The sequence below is a fragment of the Labeo rohita genome, chromosome 13 (assembly GCF_022985175.1).
Source record: "Labeo rohita strain BAU-BD-2019 chromosome 13, IGBB_LRoh.1.0, whole genome shotgun sequence".
NCBI classification, from domain to species: domain Eukaryota; kingdom Metazoa; phylum Chordata; class Actinopteri; order Cypriniformes; family Cyprinidae; genus Labeo; species Labeo rohita.
The window spans coordinates 2,316,995-2,335,381 of record NC_066881.1 but is presented as its reverse complement, the minus strand read 5'-3'; the positions used below and the strand labels follow the sequence as shown (position 1 = coordinate 2,335,381).

General features: G+C 35.6%; 1 protein-coding gene across 6 annotated transcripts in view; it reads left to right on the top strand.

Annotated features, from left to right (window-relative positions):
- Positions 1-12,645, top strand: part of mlip (muscular LMNA-interacting protein) — a 49,397-nt gene extending 36,752 nt beyond the window's left edge. For all 6 annotated transcript variants that reach the window (XM_051125320.1, XM_051125323.1, XM_051125322.1 and 3 more), the window contains 2 exons: positions 2,257-2,376; positions 11,940-12,645. In XM_051125320.1, the coding sequence (XP_050981277.1) occupies positions 2,257-2,376; positions 11,940-12,137 (318 nt within the window). In that variant the 3' untranslated portion in view covers positions 12,138-12,645. The remainder of the gene's footprint in view (positions 1-2,256; positions 2,377-11,939) is intronic.
- Positions 12,646-18,387: the final 5,742 nt, after the last annotated feature.

Below are 18,387 nucleotides of genomic sequence, written 5' to 3'. Positions count from 1 at the left end.
CGCGGACTTCATCAAAAACATCTTAATTTGTGTTCCAAAGATGAACGAAGGTCTTACAGGTTTGGAACAACATGAGAGTGAGTAATAAATGACAGAATCTCATTTTTGGGTAAACTATCACTTTAACCTTTAATTAACTGACAAAACTACAATGAAAAGATTTCCAGTGTTTTTACTAACCGTAATTGTGTTTTTAAATATATAAACAAATTTTCATTTTATGACTGCAGCATACTCCAAAAAAAGTTGAAATAAAAGAAAAGTGAAAAGACTGTAGAATATCCAAGTTAAACTGTTCTGAAACAGTCCACAATATAAGCAGATGAATTGGTAATAGGGGTCAACACATGGCTTACCACTTTCTGCCTAACTTAATGAGAGAATTGTCAAGCTGTTCAAAAATAATATTTCTCAATGCAGGATTGCAAAGATTTTTTGTATATCACCATCTACCATAGTATTGTGAAAAGATTCAAGGAAAAAAATCAGTTCATAAAGGAAAAAGCAGGAAACCTCTGCTGAAAGTCTGTAACCTCTGAACTCTCAGATGGCACTGTATGAGAAATCATCATGAGAATGTGTTGTACATATAGCCATATTTCAAAAAACCATTGTCACTTAACAGAGTTCATTGTTGCATCCGTAAATGCAACTTGAATCTTTGTTATGCAAGAAGAAAAAAAAAAATATATACATCAATCACGTGTAGAGATGCTGCTGAGTTCTCTGGGCCCGCGCTCATCTCAGATGACACAACAGACAGTGGTCAAATGAGTCAGCTTGTTTTGGGAAGAAAACAGACATTAGACACTAAGTTCTCTGTGCCAAAGGTGCTGGGGACCATCCAGACTTCTGTCAGCGGCTGGTGCAAAAGCCAATATCTGTCATCATATGGGGTACATCAGTGCCCACAGGACGGGTGACTTGCATGCGTGTAAAGGTACCATTGAGGCTGAGGCATATTTTTGGATTGTACAGTGGCATATGCTGCCATGAAAATGACATCTTTTCCCGGGAAATTTGTGGTTGTTAGAGCGAGACACTGCCAGTCCTCATTCTACATGTGCAATGGCAGCATGGTTTATAGACACAGAGTGAATGCAATTGACTGGTCTGACTGCGATCCAGACCTGTCTTCTATTAAAATGCCTGGTGTGTCATTAAGAGGAGAGTAAGACAACTATGAGCACAGACTGTTAAGCTGGTGAAGTCTTGTATCAAGTGAACTGGACAAAAATTCCACTTGCAAAAACTGCAGCAATTAATCTCCTCAATTCAGAAATGATTAAAAGTGTAGTTAAAAGGAAAGATGATGTAAGATTGAGTTTTGCAACAGAGCCTTAGAATGGACAAAGCAAACACTTTTTCTTTTTAAGCCAGGGATCACAGAATTGATATAGATACCACTGAATAATAATAATATAAAAAGTGCTACTTTTTTATTTTACAATTCTGACTTTTTTTCTCTCATTTGCCAGTTTACATCTCATAATTCTGACCTTTTTCTCAGAATTGCATGATGTAAACTCACAATTGCAAGAAAAAAGTCAGAATTGCAAGATTTAAATCATTTGTGACTTTTTTTTTCAGAATAGCGAGATTATATCTCACAATTCTGACTGTATAACAAGCAACTGTGACGTATAATGTCAGAATTGTGAGATAGAAACTTTCCGTTGTAAAAGAGTTAAAGTCTTTAAATTAGCTTTTTTACTCATAAATGGACTTTAAAACTCACAATTGTGAGTATATATCTCACAATTCTGATAAAAGAAGTCAGAATTGAGATATAAACTTGCAATTGCGAGAAAAAATCATAATTGCGAGTTTAGTGTATATCTCACAATACTGACTTTTTTCACAATTGCAAGTTTACATCTCGCAATTCTGACTTTATAAATGTATGACTTTATAACTTGCATATGCAAGTTTATATGACGCATATATTTCTGTGAAAAAAGTCAGAGCTGCAAGATGTACACTCGTCAGAACTGTGAGATAAATGTTGCAGTTACCTTTTTTATTTTTTATTCAGTGGCGGAAGATGGGTTTCTATAATTGAAAGATATTCCAAGTTCCACATTTCCTTGAATTAAATTCACATATTAAATTGCTGAAGCTGTAGCAGAGGGCAGAGCACAATGTTGTTCTCAAAGTCATGGACATACTGTATACTGTGTGTTGGCTATAAAAAGTGTTTAGCTGATTTTGTGAATTACTGATTGATATATATATTGTCTTGTTTATCTGTCTTAGACAAAGCCTGGAGTTATTAGACCAGTCATTACAACATCCAGATTTACAGATGATGAAGAATGCCACACAAATCCTTTCGACAACCTTCAAGGGAACAAGTCCAATCGTTACCAATACAAGGTACGTTTTTCTAAAAAGTCATGTGCAGTTAACAAAAACTCAGTATCATGTTAATGTTATCACAGAATGAATGAACACCCTCATGTTGCATATACTGTAGTCATGGTGTAAAATCCGTAACTTGCAGTTAACAGATGCACAACTGTAGACAAAAAAACATTTTGACTGTAGACAAAAAAACATAAGTGCAATTTTAAACAATTTAAATAGGCTCATATACATCTCATTTTGCCTACTAGCTCCATCTAATTAATTCTGCATTAAAATGAAAGGTAATTTAATCTGTTGCAGCAACAACAAAGAAAGTCGCGATCTGTCATACTATTCAGGTGTGGAACTGGTATGGCCAGTAGTGGATCTATCTATCTGTCTATCTATCTATCTATCTATCTATCCTTCCATTATCTGTTGAGAGCTTGTACCAAGGAAAAGGGAAATCACAGAGCAAACATTCCTTATGTACTTCGGAACAAATTTAAAGTGTCACTAGAAGTGATATTTCAGAGAAGCTGCACATGTCCTGCTGGGCTGAATCTATTCCCGGCGGGATCGGGAAGTGCACGCATCACTAGAACCCAATGTCATGTGCATTCCCCACATCAGCACATCTATAACCCATAGGATAAGATAAGACACTGATAGACCCAACATATGCCTCTAGAAATCTCAGAGAGACCAAGCACATTATTCATGGAGGAAATAGACAGCTGTATACTGCTTTTTATAATTCATGCGTGGTCCTACTTTGGTGTTTTTTTTTTTTTTTTTGTATGCCAGTGGTGTTCATGTAAGAAGAATTATTGATAGTTTTTTTGAGATTCTTGTTTTTCACAGGTTCGCATATAACTGTAATGAAGTTGTTTGCTGCTACAAATTGATACACCACCCTGTATCAAACTAGTTATAAATGCTGATTAATCCTAACCACAAAAATTGGCATCCAGTTTTTTTTATGATGTTTTTCACATGTAGTGCTCTTTTCATCTGACAGCCTATTCAAATGAGGTGACTTTTTTTTTTTTTCTATTAAATTAAATCTGCCACTGACAAAACAACTACTGTTTATAAAGAAATAATTGTGGTGGGTAGTAAACAAATCCTCTGGTGTGTAAAGCTCTATATATGCAGAAATCATTAGGAATCCTGGAGACTGTACATTGATGAGTGGTCTGTTAACAGTATAGACAAATGGAAAAAAAAACAAAACAAAAAAAAACATGAGTAGTGGCCAAAGATGTGCTTTAAATGCAACTAATGTTACATTAAGTACAGATAACCCTGCACCAGGAATGAATATAGTTTACTGACCACAATGTGCACCCTTGATGTACACTTATGCAGAGGCTGTGCAGCCGACTTGAACATTGTATGGAATGCTATATCCCACGATGCAATGCACAAAATCTAGATTCTAATATGCATTTAGGTATCAAACCAAAAATGTAAGTTTCAGTCAGATGTGCAGTGTACTTTGACATTTGCTCTGATCTCTGTAAACACTATCCCGTAATGCACCGTGCCTTCATTTTCTATCATTGTTCACCTATTTGCCATCAGCATGAAATCATGTGACGAGACAGCAGATAAAACAACAATCAGAGAAAACATGAGTTCTCTAGTAACGACCATGTATACGTCACCCCTCCCTAACGCCAGCTTTTAAAAGCCATCTATGGCTGAGGATGCAGGTGTTTTGACACCTTAAACACTGTGTTTATCTCTTAACGGGCTTTTTATACAATCGCAGGCAGTGGAAATCATCAAGATTTGTCACTAAATTATTGTCTTTGATGGAGACTACAGACCATGAGATGCATTTATTTCACTCTCTGACGTGCAAACTTCTTCAGGCTCTCCTTGGCCATGGCATTTAAAAACAGCTTTAGGTGCATTTGACATTCATGGCTCATTTCATTTCCTCTAAAAAGGCGTAGGTATACCTTTTGTCACGTTTGCTCATTAATGATTCTTTTGTGAAATCTAAAAGGCCCTAGTGAATGTTTCTGTAGCTGGTTGCAGTCTGGTTGACTCTTACAGTGGAATTCTTATTGTTGCCCACATATTTCACATGGAGTTTTAGCTGTGGAGAGGGTTGAAATAACACAATAACTGTGCTTCTGTCAGCTAGGATTATTCATGATTATTATTTTTTAAATCATTGTACATATAAAAGGTCATTTCTGTTATTGTATTTTCCACCCTCTTTAATAATATTTACCTAATTTTTACTGGTGTTGACATTTTACATTTGCCAGAATTTCTATGTTTTTGCACTGCCCCTCCATCCCCCACTGAGACTTTATGCTCCAATGTTTAATTGGCTGAAAATCCATTCATCCGACAATCACAATCAACTGGAACAGAAAGTTCATGAAAATACAGTGATCCAAATCTGTGGGAATCTAGATGATTGACAAATGTAAACAAGCCGATCTGTTAAGACATTCACAGTAAGGACAGATGGGGTTTGTCCATCAGACAGCTCTCGTGAATTTAAAACTCTCAAGAGATGTCGGTTATTAAAGGAGAAGTCCACTTCCAAAACAAAGATTCACATATAATGTAGTCACCCCCTTGTAATCCAAGATGTTCATGTCTTTCTGATATGGTGCCCCGATTTTGAACTTCCAAAATGCAGTTTAAATGCGGCTTCAAACTATCCAAAATGCGGTTGTAAACAATCCCAGCCGAGGAAGAAGGGTCTTATCTAGCGAAATGATCAGTTATATTCATTAAAAAAATACCATTTGAATACTTTTTTAATCTCAAACTCTCATCTTGCCTTTCTCTCCATGAACTCTGTGTATTCTGGTTCAAGACAGTTAGGGTATGTCGAAAAACTCCAATCATATTTTCTCCCTCAACTTCAAAAATCATTTCAAAATCATCCTACATCACTGCAGACGTACTGACACAGTCCTTGCAAAGTGAACATGCAAAGAAGATCAAACACCCTTAACAAAAAAGGTAAGTTGAGAGAGAACATGAGATGGGAGTTTTTCGACATACCCTAACTGTCATGAACCGGAACAAAAACAGTCCTGGCAGAGTAAGACGAGACGAGTTTTTGACATTAAAAAGTATAGAAACTGTATTATTTTAATGAAAATAACCGATCGTTTCAGTAGATAAGACTCTTCTTCCTCAGTTGAGATCATTTACAACCGCATTTTGGATCGTTTGAAGCTGCATTTAAACTGCATTTTGGAAGTTCAAAATCAGGGCACCATATCAGTCCATTATATGGAGAAAAATGCTGAAATGTTTTCCTGAAAAAAACATAATTTCTTTATGACTGAAGAAAGAAAGACATGAACATCTTGGATGACAAGTGGGTGAGTACATTATATGTGAATCTTTGGTTTGGAAGTGGACTTCTCCTTTAATTTATAACCTCTAGCAATCTCAGTATCATGGTGAAAAATGCAATGCCTCTGTATGGTTGAAAAGTTGTAACTAATATCGACAAGAAACTTTTTTTGGTGGCTGTATGAAGTTCATTATTCTGCTGGGACACTTGTGTAAATTAGAAATGGTTCCTGAGGTGCACCAATTAATGAATGAATTGATTGATTAATTAATTAAAATCCTAACTTTTATAATTAAGATATAAATGGCCATTTTCTACCCTGAATGTGAACATATGAAGAGCCTTATGTGTGGAGCTATATCAAAAACCATCAATAATCGTGAAAAGTGTTGATTGTAAAATTATATTCAGAACTACTTGCCGTTGCATCAAAGGTTACAGTGTTGCGCTGTAGCCAAACACAGTCATGTCTACTGAGCACACAATCATTACAATCTCCTTATTGCAATGTGTTTTCTGCAATCTCATAAATGCTTATATCATAACTAACATAGTGAAAACAATTTAAATAAGAAATTCGTTGAGCAATGTAAACTGAGTCATTGATTATAACGGGAGTTTTGGTGAAAATGCAGAAATCAAATCACTGATAGACTCGTGCTGATCTTGAATTGATTTCTCCAGAACAATCTTTGATCGCTTTCTGTATATATAATAATCACAACATAGAGAACATTTTTCCATGCCATAACCCCTCAACTAAAATATACTAAAAGTGGGTTTAGTATTTTCATGTTATTAATGCAAATTAATTGCAAAGTAATCTTATAAGAGTGCATTATGTGTAAAGAACATTCTGCTCAACTTTTCGTGTTTGGGCTGCAAAGATAAATAACATTTATGTTTTCAGGCTGTGATACAGTATTGTGTCAGGCAAAGCAAAAAGGTTGAATGGTTTTCATCTAAAGAAAACTACGAGGCTTTTCTTGGAAGGGTCATTTATTTTGCGTACAGTTCCTCCACACTCACTTTATGACTTCCTATACGTAAAGGAGGTCCGCTTTGTTCTCTAGGACATAAATCACTCCGACAGAGGAAGGGGCTCATTAAATGCATAATTGAGTTTAGAAAAGCTGTTTGCTTATGGACAGCCAATATGACAACTTAACTAGACAAGCAATGTACGTATTAATGTCTGTAATGCTGACCGCTGTTAATCTAAGCATGTAGCTGTACTTCATTTACATATTTAGACTGACATTTGCAAATGAAACAGCAGACATGAGTTTCTTTGTATGCTTTTCAGCTTCACCTTCACCAACAGCTGACGGTGTTGTTAAGGAATTAATCCTGCCTGATCTGACCTACAAACATTGCTTTTATTGGCATAGGCAAATGTAGTCAGGTTGATTTAGACATATTAAATATTATGTTTGTTAAATTAACTGTTACCAGATAATATACATTTTAGGTTACCTAACAAAATAACAGGAAGACAGTAAATACATGGACAGCAGTTTAAAGCCAGTATAAAAGACATAAATAATAGTGAACAATACTGCTGGTATAATGGTATATACTGTATACCTTTTATATATAATCATAGTAGAGCCTTTTCATCTCTACACTATTGTAAATGTCATCTTGATGTTTTGTGTTTTTGTGATTATATTTATGTGCTCACAAAGCTGTCATTACGGCACAGACAGAGAAATCAATATGTAATTGTAATTGTGTCATGAAAAGCTCCCAATATCAGAGCCCAATTTGACCAAGAGGAGCTCAACTCCCTGTACGGTTCTGTAGTTGAGATGTGATCTCATTATACCTAATTGATGGCTTGGATGACATGTGACAAGAGGGAGTCTAGCAGGTAAATTGGTAGCTGTAATGAATGAAAAGATGGATAGGTAGGGATAAGAGTGATTTATAGCCTTATCAGACAGCTGAAAAGCCCCGTTTTCATTTAGATAATCCCTACCTATATGAAAGTAGGTGGACAATATTGAAGAATAACTTCAGAATGTGGACTTATGAGAAACGTTTTTTTTTTTTTTTTTTTCCTTCTATGAATAATTCTTTCTCCATCTGTAAAAAACAAAAACAAAGCAAAACTATCTTGACCATTTTCACATAACGGAAAACTTTCCTCATTAATTGTATGTGCAGATCATTCATTATCCATAACTGAAGAGTGTTTAATGAAGTTGTGATGAATCCAGCAGCCCTTGGATGCTGTTGATATTCTCAGGCCACTTGAGAGCGAGATATCGAGCGGTTAGCTTCTCTCTCAGATTGTCTGTAGCTGATTAAGTGTTTGTGGATTGGCTCAGTATGAGTGATGAAGAGTGTCTTTCTCCATCCTGACAGAGGTATATTTTTTAAGGTACAGAGGTAAACATTTTATATGCTTCTTTTGTTATATCTTTGAGTTTTTCATAAAGAGGATTATGTATTGTCCCACTGCTATTTTTTCCCTACTTGTATGTAGAGAGTGCAATGCCTACATCATTTACATTTACATTTGATTTTAGCAGATTTAGCAGACACTTTTATCCAAAGCGACTTACAAATGAGGACAATAGAAGCAATCAAACCAGCAACCATGTGCAAGTGCTGTGACAAATTCTGGTTAGTCTAACACAATAACATAACAAGTTTTTATATATATAATAAAAAGAATACAAAGTAGATAGAATAGAAATGGAATAGAGAGAGCTAGTATTAAAGGGTCGTTATTATATATATTTTTATAATAAATTTATTTTTTTATATTAAACAAAAACAACAAGAAGTAGATAGAATAGAAAAAGAATGCAAAAAAAGTGTTAAATGGTAAAGTTTTTAAGTAACAAACATTATAATTACCATTATAATACCATGTGTGTTTTAATCATGTTAGTTTGATACAAAAACCTTAATATGCTAATATCATGGTATTACCACTTGATGCCATCACTTTACCATAGTACCACCGCAGTAACAAGTTCTGCCATTAGAGCTGATAAACCCATCCTGTATTCACACTTATTAGCAGTGATGGGAATAACGGCGTTATAAATAAACAGCGTTACTATCTGCGTTATTTTTTTTCAGTAACGAGTAATCAAATGAATTACAGTTACAACGCCACTGCCGTTACTGACAAAAAATTAAAAAACATTTTAAAATCCGGCGTTACTATGAATTATTATAATATTAATATAATTTTATTTTTCAGTTCATCTGAATGGATGCGAAGCGCACCTGCTGTATTTGACAAACCGTACACTCTAGCGTGAAGGCACACGACTAGCCGTCACTTTGTCTCACACACACGCAAAGAAAGATGCAGAGCGAGAGAGACTTACATACCATGCAGATACCACACGCTACAAGTAAACAATATTCTTTGCTGTATTTTCCTGTTAAAATAATGGAGCTCCTCTAGAATTCTTCAGCTTTTAAGAACAGAAGACAACATAATAAGGTATGGTGTTTCATTGATAAGAGTTTAAAGACATTCCCCTGATATTATAACGTTATTGTGCTTTACTATGTGTGACTGTAAGGACGAGGGACGATGAGAGAGATAGAGAGAGAAGGGATGTGTTCCATTCAGAAATGATCAATTCATGCTAGCTTACATTATCAAGTATGTCCGTGACTTGGCAAAAACAAACAAAAACACGTTGTGAGCACGTCCAAAAGCATTCATTGCATGATTAAGTCTATTAGAATGCAGTTAGAATGCCTCTATATTTCAAATAATTAAAGAAAAATTTTCTTCTGTCAGTTTTTATTTTTTATCTCTATATGATATAATTGAGTAATATCACACAAAAATCAGCACGTGTGTGAGATCGGCAGTGTTAAATTAATTAGTTAATTGAGTGAGTTACATTTTAGACACATTTATTTTTATTTATTTATTTTTTTTTTGCAAGTTAAATAGTTCCAAACAAAGTCGGAGCAGAGCTGTTGTGTGTCTCAGAGCAACGCAGTGTTTTTTTCCCCTAAATGAATCTTCTTTTTGAACAAATTGAGTGAGCCAATTATTCAATGATCCATTCATAAAGACAGCCCCTGCGTCCCAATGTTCTAAATAGAATGTGAAATTACAATAAGTGTGTCCCAAAGCATAGTATGCTGAAAAGAGTATGTCAAAAGTCATATCATATGTATTTATCCATGACAAGCCTAAACTAGCACAACAACACACTGAGCAAAATATTAATTGTAATATAAGTAATACAATATAATATGGTTATCGACGAAAATCCCCACAAAAATTATATAATTGTTTGACAATAACGCACACCCCTAAATAAGGGGCATCATTAAGATCATTTGGCACACAGACACACAGATTGTGTGCGTGCAAGTGTGCGTGCATTGGTTTAACCTACATTTGGAAGACCAAATGTCTACACACACACACGCACACACACACGCACACACACACACACACACACACACGTTGTGTTTCCATGTTTTATGGGGACATTCCATAGGCGTAATGGTTTTTATACTGTACAAACCCTATTTTCTATCACCCTACACCTACCCTACACCTAAACCTAGCCCTCACAGGAGACTGTGCACACTTTTACTTTCTCAAAAAAAACTCATTCTGCATGATTTATAAGCTTGTTTCCTCATGGGGACCTCACAAATGTCCCCACAAGGTCAAAATTTACTGGTAACATGATTAATACCAGGTACACACACACACACACACACAAAAAGGTAAAACTTTTGGCATTTCAGGCCCCACAAGGAAAACAGATCATAAACCATAGTTTATTCAATGAAACTTATTTTTTGTTAAATAAAATGTGTTTAAAATTTAGACAAATTTTGTAATCATTAGAAATCACAGGACCCCCCACATGTCCCACCATCCCCCTTGAATTTTTTTTTTTTACAATTCGACCACTGGTTATTAGTAGTAGAATTTGTAGTAGTTTTGTTATCTAAATCATCATAATGTCATATTATAATGTTTGACTGACTGATGCTAAGTGCACTTTCAGATATTTAAAAAACTGTGCCATTAAGCTTTATATATGTATAGTAGTCAACATTTAAAGTGGACCAAACCTTTTATCAAAGTTGTCCTAAAACCAAAACCATTCTTGTCTTAGGACAGCTTAGATGAATTTTTTTGATCCAGTTTAAATGTTGACTACGATATAATTAATTAATTCCTTACATTTATATAGCGCTTTTCTGGGCACTCAAAGCATTTTACATAGAAGGGGGAATCTCCTCAACCACCACCAGTGCGCAGCATCCACCTGAATGATGCCATATATGGCCGGCAGCCATATTGCGCCAGAACACACACCAGCTTAGAGAGGAGAGGAGACAGAGTGATGAAGCCAATCAGAATATGGGGATGATTAGGAGGCCAGGCAAATTAATGGCAAATTTGGCCAGGATACCAGGGTTACACCCCTACTCTTTTCAAAGGACATCCTGGGATTTTTAATGACCACAGAGAATCAGGACCTCGGTTTAACATCTCATCCAAATGACAGTGCTCTTTTGACAGTATAGTGTCCCCATCACTACACTGGGGCATTAGGGCCCACACAGACCACAGGGTGAGCACCCCCTGCTGGCCTCGCTAACACCTCTTCCAGCAGCAACCAAGTTTTCCCAGGAGGTCTCCCATTCAGGTACTGACCAGGCTCAACCCTGCTTAGCTTCAGTGGGCAACCAGTCTTGGGCTGCAGGGTGATATGGCTGCTGACTGCATATAACAGTATATTATATATTTATTATTAGTCTGGTGAGCAAACAAAAAAATCATTCATTTCATTCAAATTTTATTCATTTAACATATTTAATATTGGGGGCATCCAAGTTATTTGACATATTTGAACATTTTTAAAAAAGTAACACAATAGTTACTTTCCCTGGTAATTAGTTACTAATTACTAATTAAAAACTAATTACGTTTTTAAAGTAACATGCCCAACACTTCTTATTAGTAAAATAATTATGATAAATATGTGTGTGTCAGTCTCATGAAATTCTATTACTGTTTTTCATTATGTTATGTTGTTGTGTGCAAGGTTAATTTGGGAGTCGGTGGTGTGAGTCAGTGTTGTCACAACTCTAAAATAGGCCCCCTTGTCTTTTTGCAATATATATATATATTATTTGTGAGTATTTGTGGGACCATGACGGTTTAATGGTTTGACACTAGGTTTCACACCCACTGTTTGGCTCACATTTCATTAGTAACCGGCGCATGTGTTTTCAGTTTGTCAGCAGTGCGCACTCTGGTGAAACCCAAGCAGATGGTGGAGGAGCTTCAGACGGGCAGCCAGCATGTGGAGAGAGGCTTCCTTCAGAGCGACAAGGAGACTGTAAGACAAAGCTGGCATCTCTGATCACGCAGACCAGGATCTCCACACAAGATGTTCCCACCTCCATGAAGCCCCAGGAGACACACATATGATGCTTACGAGAGAGCTTGATCTGATTGTATCTGTGACTACACATTAAAAAGGCGATTAAAGGCAGCACACATCAAGCATCTTGAAAACTATTCATTCCTCAATTCAGGATGCACAAAGTGATTTTTATCTGCATGAATGAATAGTAAAATGATGTATGCTTACAAACTGCAATATCTTCCAGAGAACATCAACATCATCAAGTGCATATCAAGGTCAGGTTTCACCCCAAAATCAAAAGTAAGAAATAATAATAGTTCTATACAATAGACTTTTTTTTCCTGATTTTGCTGTGAAATGTAACGATTTGATAACTACCATTCACCCAACAATAGCCTAAGAATAGAGATGTAATCACTTAGTGCACTTTTCTGTACAATCATCTAGTCAAATAGTAATTGCTCTAAAATTGGCCTTACTGTCCACATCACATTTACATAGTCACAGTGCCTTTGATATCATGTGGCCTTTTCCAGTTCGTTCAGTAATAAATATGTGCCATGTCCAAGATACTTCTCTGTACTCATTCAACTCAAAAATGCAAAATTATATAACAGTGCCTATAATAATAATATATGTCTAGATTATGTGGGTTTAGACATCCATCTGATATGGCTTCTTTCTCTAAGCACTCTAAAATACCCTTTCTTGCAAAACCCCCAAAGATATATTATGTGTGTGTGTGTGTGTGTGTGTGTGTGTGTGTGTTTTGACCTCACAATCAATTTTCATATAGAGCACAAAATAGGTCTGATATTTGATTACTTAATAAGCCATTTACTGCAGATATGCAGCTCTGTCAAAAGCTGCATTAATGGTGCCTAAACAAAATCAATATTGCCTCAGTCAATACTTGTCTGTCTGATTTTGATACTCTGTTCCAGGGTGTCACAACTGTGCATTTACAATTCAAGATATAATATAACATAATATAATATAATATAATATAATATAATACACTGTTAGACATTTCAAAGAGTTTTTACAGTAACTTCAGTAAGTGACTGTAATTAGAATTTACAGTAGCAAACCGTATTTAATTTACAGTTGCAAACTGTAGCTGTTTTACAGCCAAATACTATTAAAAAGGTCAAATTCATCAGTATACTACTGTAATTCATTCATTTTAATATAGATTTCAGTAGATTTTATAATTTTATATTGAATTCATTTACATTTATTTTATTTTTACTCTACATAGGTACTACTGACATTCAACTAAAACAGACACAATAATCACAAAATATCAAATACTTTATTTAAAACAATGCATGTATAACACTTCAAAATACAGTCTTAAACTGCTGGAACAGTGCATCTTCACCATTTCCCCTGTCTTAGGACGTTTTGCAGTGCATTACGTTGTATCCTCACAAAGAATCTATAGGCAACAGAAACATAATGGAGAAAAAGACATGCAGCCAAAGAATACACAGCCATCTGCAAAACCCAGGTGCTGCTCCAAAACGTGGCCACCACCTTTGCTCACCATCCATTTTGTTAGTGACAGAAATGTCTTCTCTGAAAAACAAGTAGAAGAAATGGCACACTTTTAAAAGGCAAACCCCACATAGAATACACAAACATCTCAAAACCACAGTTGTTCTCTTACCATGAACTATCAGTCAGAGTGGTTGGCATGCTTGTCTTTCTTGATGCTTCATTGCAGTTTCCTTTAAAACACAAACACAACAAAATGCAGTAAATCTTAAATTCCATTAATAATTATAACAAACTAATTCTAAAACTAGAAAGGTAGCTAAGAGTATAACTTGTCTAACCTAGCTAACATACGATTTTTTTTCTAAATCGGTCTTTGTCAGTCACGTGCGTTTATTATGTGTGACGTCACCGAGGCGCCATTTTGAAGGTATCGTCACGTTGAGCAGTGAACTGAAAGTATACAGAGCCGTAAAGTAAAGACCGTTTAAATCATCATACTGGAGAAACAGAAGCAAACCAAGTAGATATGGGACCGAGATAATCTCAATAGAAGTTTTAGGAACCCTAATTTATATAATTTGTCATTAACAATTAACACTGATCCATATTAACGTTACCTGACCGCAAAAAGTTGAGTGCTGCCGGTGTTCAACCTCGTTGGAAATATGACGTGCTCTTGTTTACGGTATAAAAACGTATATTATTTACTTACAAATACACTTATGTTCTGTTTTTGTCTACCATTAATTTGCACATTATCTTATACCATTAATACCATTAAACTTTACCCTGTTTGTTCAGGGTTGTTGTTCATTTGGCTGATAACAAGTGCTGATAAGGAGTCAATCAAAAACACATTTATGAAAATGTCATTATACATACTTTATTATAAATGCAACACTGTGTTATAAAAGCAGCTTAAAAATGCATAACAGAAGATGTGACAAGCATGATGAACATCAACATACTGCTAAGTGGACACAGTGCAAGTACTACAAAGAAATCTGAATAATAATAAAATGAAAATAATAAAAATAATATTAATAATAATGTGTTGATGATTTAATGCTTCTGCCAAACATTTCTGATGACCCTTTCTACATGGATTCTTATAAGTCCTAGATGATCTGTCAAATAATTAATAGTTTATAGGTAGAACACTTTCTGGCACACAACTTTACATTGAATGGTTTCTCTGTGAAAATCTCAAAGCAGTCAATCATTGCTATACTGTGTCCAAATGACACCACAAACTAATGAGGGATAATTTGTGCCTGTAACAGTATAAAACAGTGTTTTTGCATGCAGATTCAATCTGAGGTGCATGAAGTTAACAGAAGTATTTAAAATGAAGTGAGAATTTCCCTTATGTCTGACATGAAAAGCAGTCAGTTTTCTTCTGGGTACACACAAGTTACATTCAGTTTGTGGCATCGAGTGGTGTCTTCTGAAGTCGACCATCTCCTCCAGCCTGGTGGGTCATCTCAGCTGGCTGCAAGGGTTTTTTTTTTTTTTCTTACAGTTTAGTCACACCAACCTATATGAAATACAGATATACATAAAAAATAAAAATATTAAAAATGTATTTTAGTTTGGTATTCAGTTAAGTATTTAGTTAGGAATTTCAGTAGTGAAATAAAATAAATCTCTACAGCCATGCATAAAACGATTGCGTGACATTGCATGGTACATGACGCGTTTCTGCTCCCTGGCTCTGTTTAGTGGTGCCCTGGCAACCCCTGGAAACCTGCTTTTCATTTATAAGGTATTGTTTTCGTTATAATGTACTGATTCAAATTAGTTATCAATAATAATTATTTTACCACTAAGCTGACATGCTCTGGCGTATAAACAGGCAGCATCTGTGCTGGGGGACGGCGCCGGCGCAACCATCAAACATATTTTTATGCCACGTTCCTGACCGCATCACTGTCTTTACTGGGTGCTTTTAGGGAATATTTGCATTTATCCACACTTGTCATTACGCCGTATACCCAAGTAGCATTGATAACCCAAAACAACTTGTGGATATAACGTTAGATACTAAAGAAAATAGAAAATAGAAAATAAGCACATACTTAAAAAAAATCGCTTACTTACCTTTATGAAAATGTCGAGGGCAAATATGATGATTTTGCGTATCACCGCTGCTATGCAGGCCATCCGACGCTTCTTGGTTATTTCCGCTGCATGTTGTCTTTCAAGTGGGAGACCTAAACTATCTTGTGGTCAGTTTTTAACATTTTCTATTGTGTAATTTACCATCGCTGACTTTAACACAACAAAAACGTAAAATTTTGAAGCAAATCAAAAGAACAATTCTGCAACTAGAGAACACCTCGGCTTTGATACCTTACAAATGGCAGCGACACCCAAAATGCAATTCGATTCTCGTGAGTGTGACGTCACCTGACAAAGACCGATAGGCTACTGGCCAACATTATACTAACACCTGAACAAAATTTCACATTAGTTAACCTAATGTTAATATAAGATAAGTGACTGCTTAACGATTGCTCGTTGAAAATTATTTTAATTCAGTAACTTAATTTAATAAGCTGAAAAAAACCGTTTGAAAGGACAGCGCAGTTTACTATAGCAGGGCTCTCAAGTCTCACGCATTCACCGTGAGACACACGCATTTCAACCAGTTCACACGCTCTCACGCCACACCTTGTATTTCTCACGCTGAGAAGTAAGGCATAACTCATAGACATAATACACATAGACGCCGCATTGGCTGCTGGAAACGAGAAATGCGGCAGCCATCTTGGACCGGGCATACTCTGGAATTGATTACATCGCGTAGCAGCAGCAGAAGTGAGAGAACATGCCTGAACACTGTGTAGCTCTGCAAAACAGTCCTTTTTCAGGGTTTTTAGTGTGTGTGTGTGAGCGAGAGAGAATGAAATACTCCAAGTAGACTCTAATGTAATATTCATATAGTGTTTCTTCAACTTATTAAAATACCTTTACCGTCACTATCTGTTTCTGCTTCTTTATAGGGCTGGACAATAAATCGATATCAATATATTTCGCGATAGATTTTTTTTCAATAACGGTGATACGATTTTTAAACCCATTTCCGATATTTCGATATACATTTGCATATATATATGCACTTGGAAAAAGTGTCTGTGACCCGTTAAAATACTAACATTTGTTTTCCGGGATTAATTTTACATGCGCAAAAAGCAGCAAACAGCAGAACATGATTCACATGGACACGTCGCATCGCCTGCAGCGCTTCTGCCAATGGAGAAAAACATCATAAAGCTAGGCTATATATATATATATATATATATATATATATATATATATATTTATATATAATGAATGAATAGATAAATATTTTTACTTAATAAAACAAACAAAAAAAAGTGCAACAATAGCTAGTATGCAGAGTTTTGGTTCATTTTTGTGCTGCGCGAAAGGAAGACGGCTGAAAGCGGCATCCTATTTCTCTTTATTTTACAAACAGCAAACCGTTTACAGTTTCGATTATCTGTAAAGAGTCGTTTCCCCTGTTAGAAGGAAAAAATCAAGTGATTGCACACAATCAGCCAAACATATGGGGGGAAACAAATCACACTGCTTAATCGTTATCAACGTACTGCCGTGATATTATGCCAAACATTTATTTATGTGGGTATTGTAATGCGAGAAGTACAAAACCAGGTTTACATAATAAATAATATTTTAATATTCTAATACATCTTGAATACGGAGACATTTGGATTTGTGTCGTATGAGAGACCCGATGTTAGTTTCAGTTTCGCTTTAGCCTAAATGGTTTGGTTTTGGCTTGTCGCCAGCTTCTTATATTTTTCATTCTTGTTCTTTTCTAAATGAAACAGCCAAATGAAAATAGAATAAAACTATACAAACCATAACGCATTAGAAGTGCTTAATGAAGTAAGTCCATGTTGTAAGTCTTTAGACCCTCTTAAAAGACCCAATACTATCACAGGAACGGAGATATTCATTATATTACTGTTAAGCTCACTATCAATATTAAAATACGCCAAACCATGTGTCATGTATCACAGCTACATTTATGACCTTTGCAGCAAAAAAAAAAAAACCGCGTGAAAATCAGTTCGGTATTCCGTGAGGTATGATTAATTAAATGCGTTGACAGGTCATTACACCTGCCAAACAGATTACACTGAGTGGAGCGGGTGACCGGTCACTAGGCAACATGGACGCGTCCAACTGTGCAATCGTCGGTCGCGGGGCTGCCGCTTTCTCTAGCAGTGGAAGCGTTTTGTGCAGTTGAGGCGGTGGTCGCGGTCACGGAGTGGACGTTGCCCTTTGTATTTTCTAAAAACTAACAAAATAAATGCAGTAGGTAACCCCTTCTGTTTTTTTCCCCCTTCATTTTACGATTGCTGGACAAAATCAACTTGCCTGTGATCAAAGGAAATATAGCCAAATTCTTGCGAGATTATTAGCTCTCCAACAGCTTTAACTAAGTTTTGGCTACTGGAAACTAAGGAAAGCACTAGATAATTGGTAAATCTGGTAATATTACCAGTAAAATTGGTAAAACAAATGAATTGTCATCCAAATAATTTATATATATTTCAAAAATACATTAAATGTACCAACACTGTTGGGAAGGTTATTTTGAAAATGTAATGGGTTACAGATTACAAGTTACCCTATTTAAAATGTAATATAGTGTAACTACTTCTGTGCTTTAAAAATAATGCAACTGCTTACATTTGATTACTTTTTGGTTACTTTTCTAAAATTTTATGGAATGTTTTCAGCTGTTAATCCTTTTTAAACTTTTAAAGCAGGCAA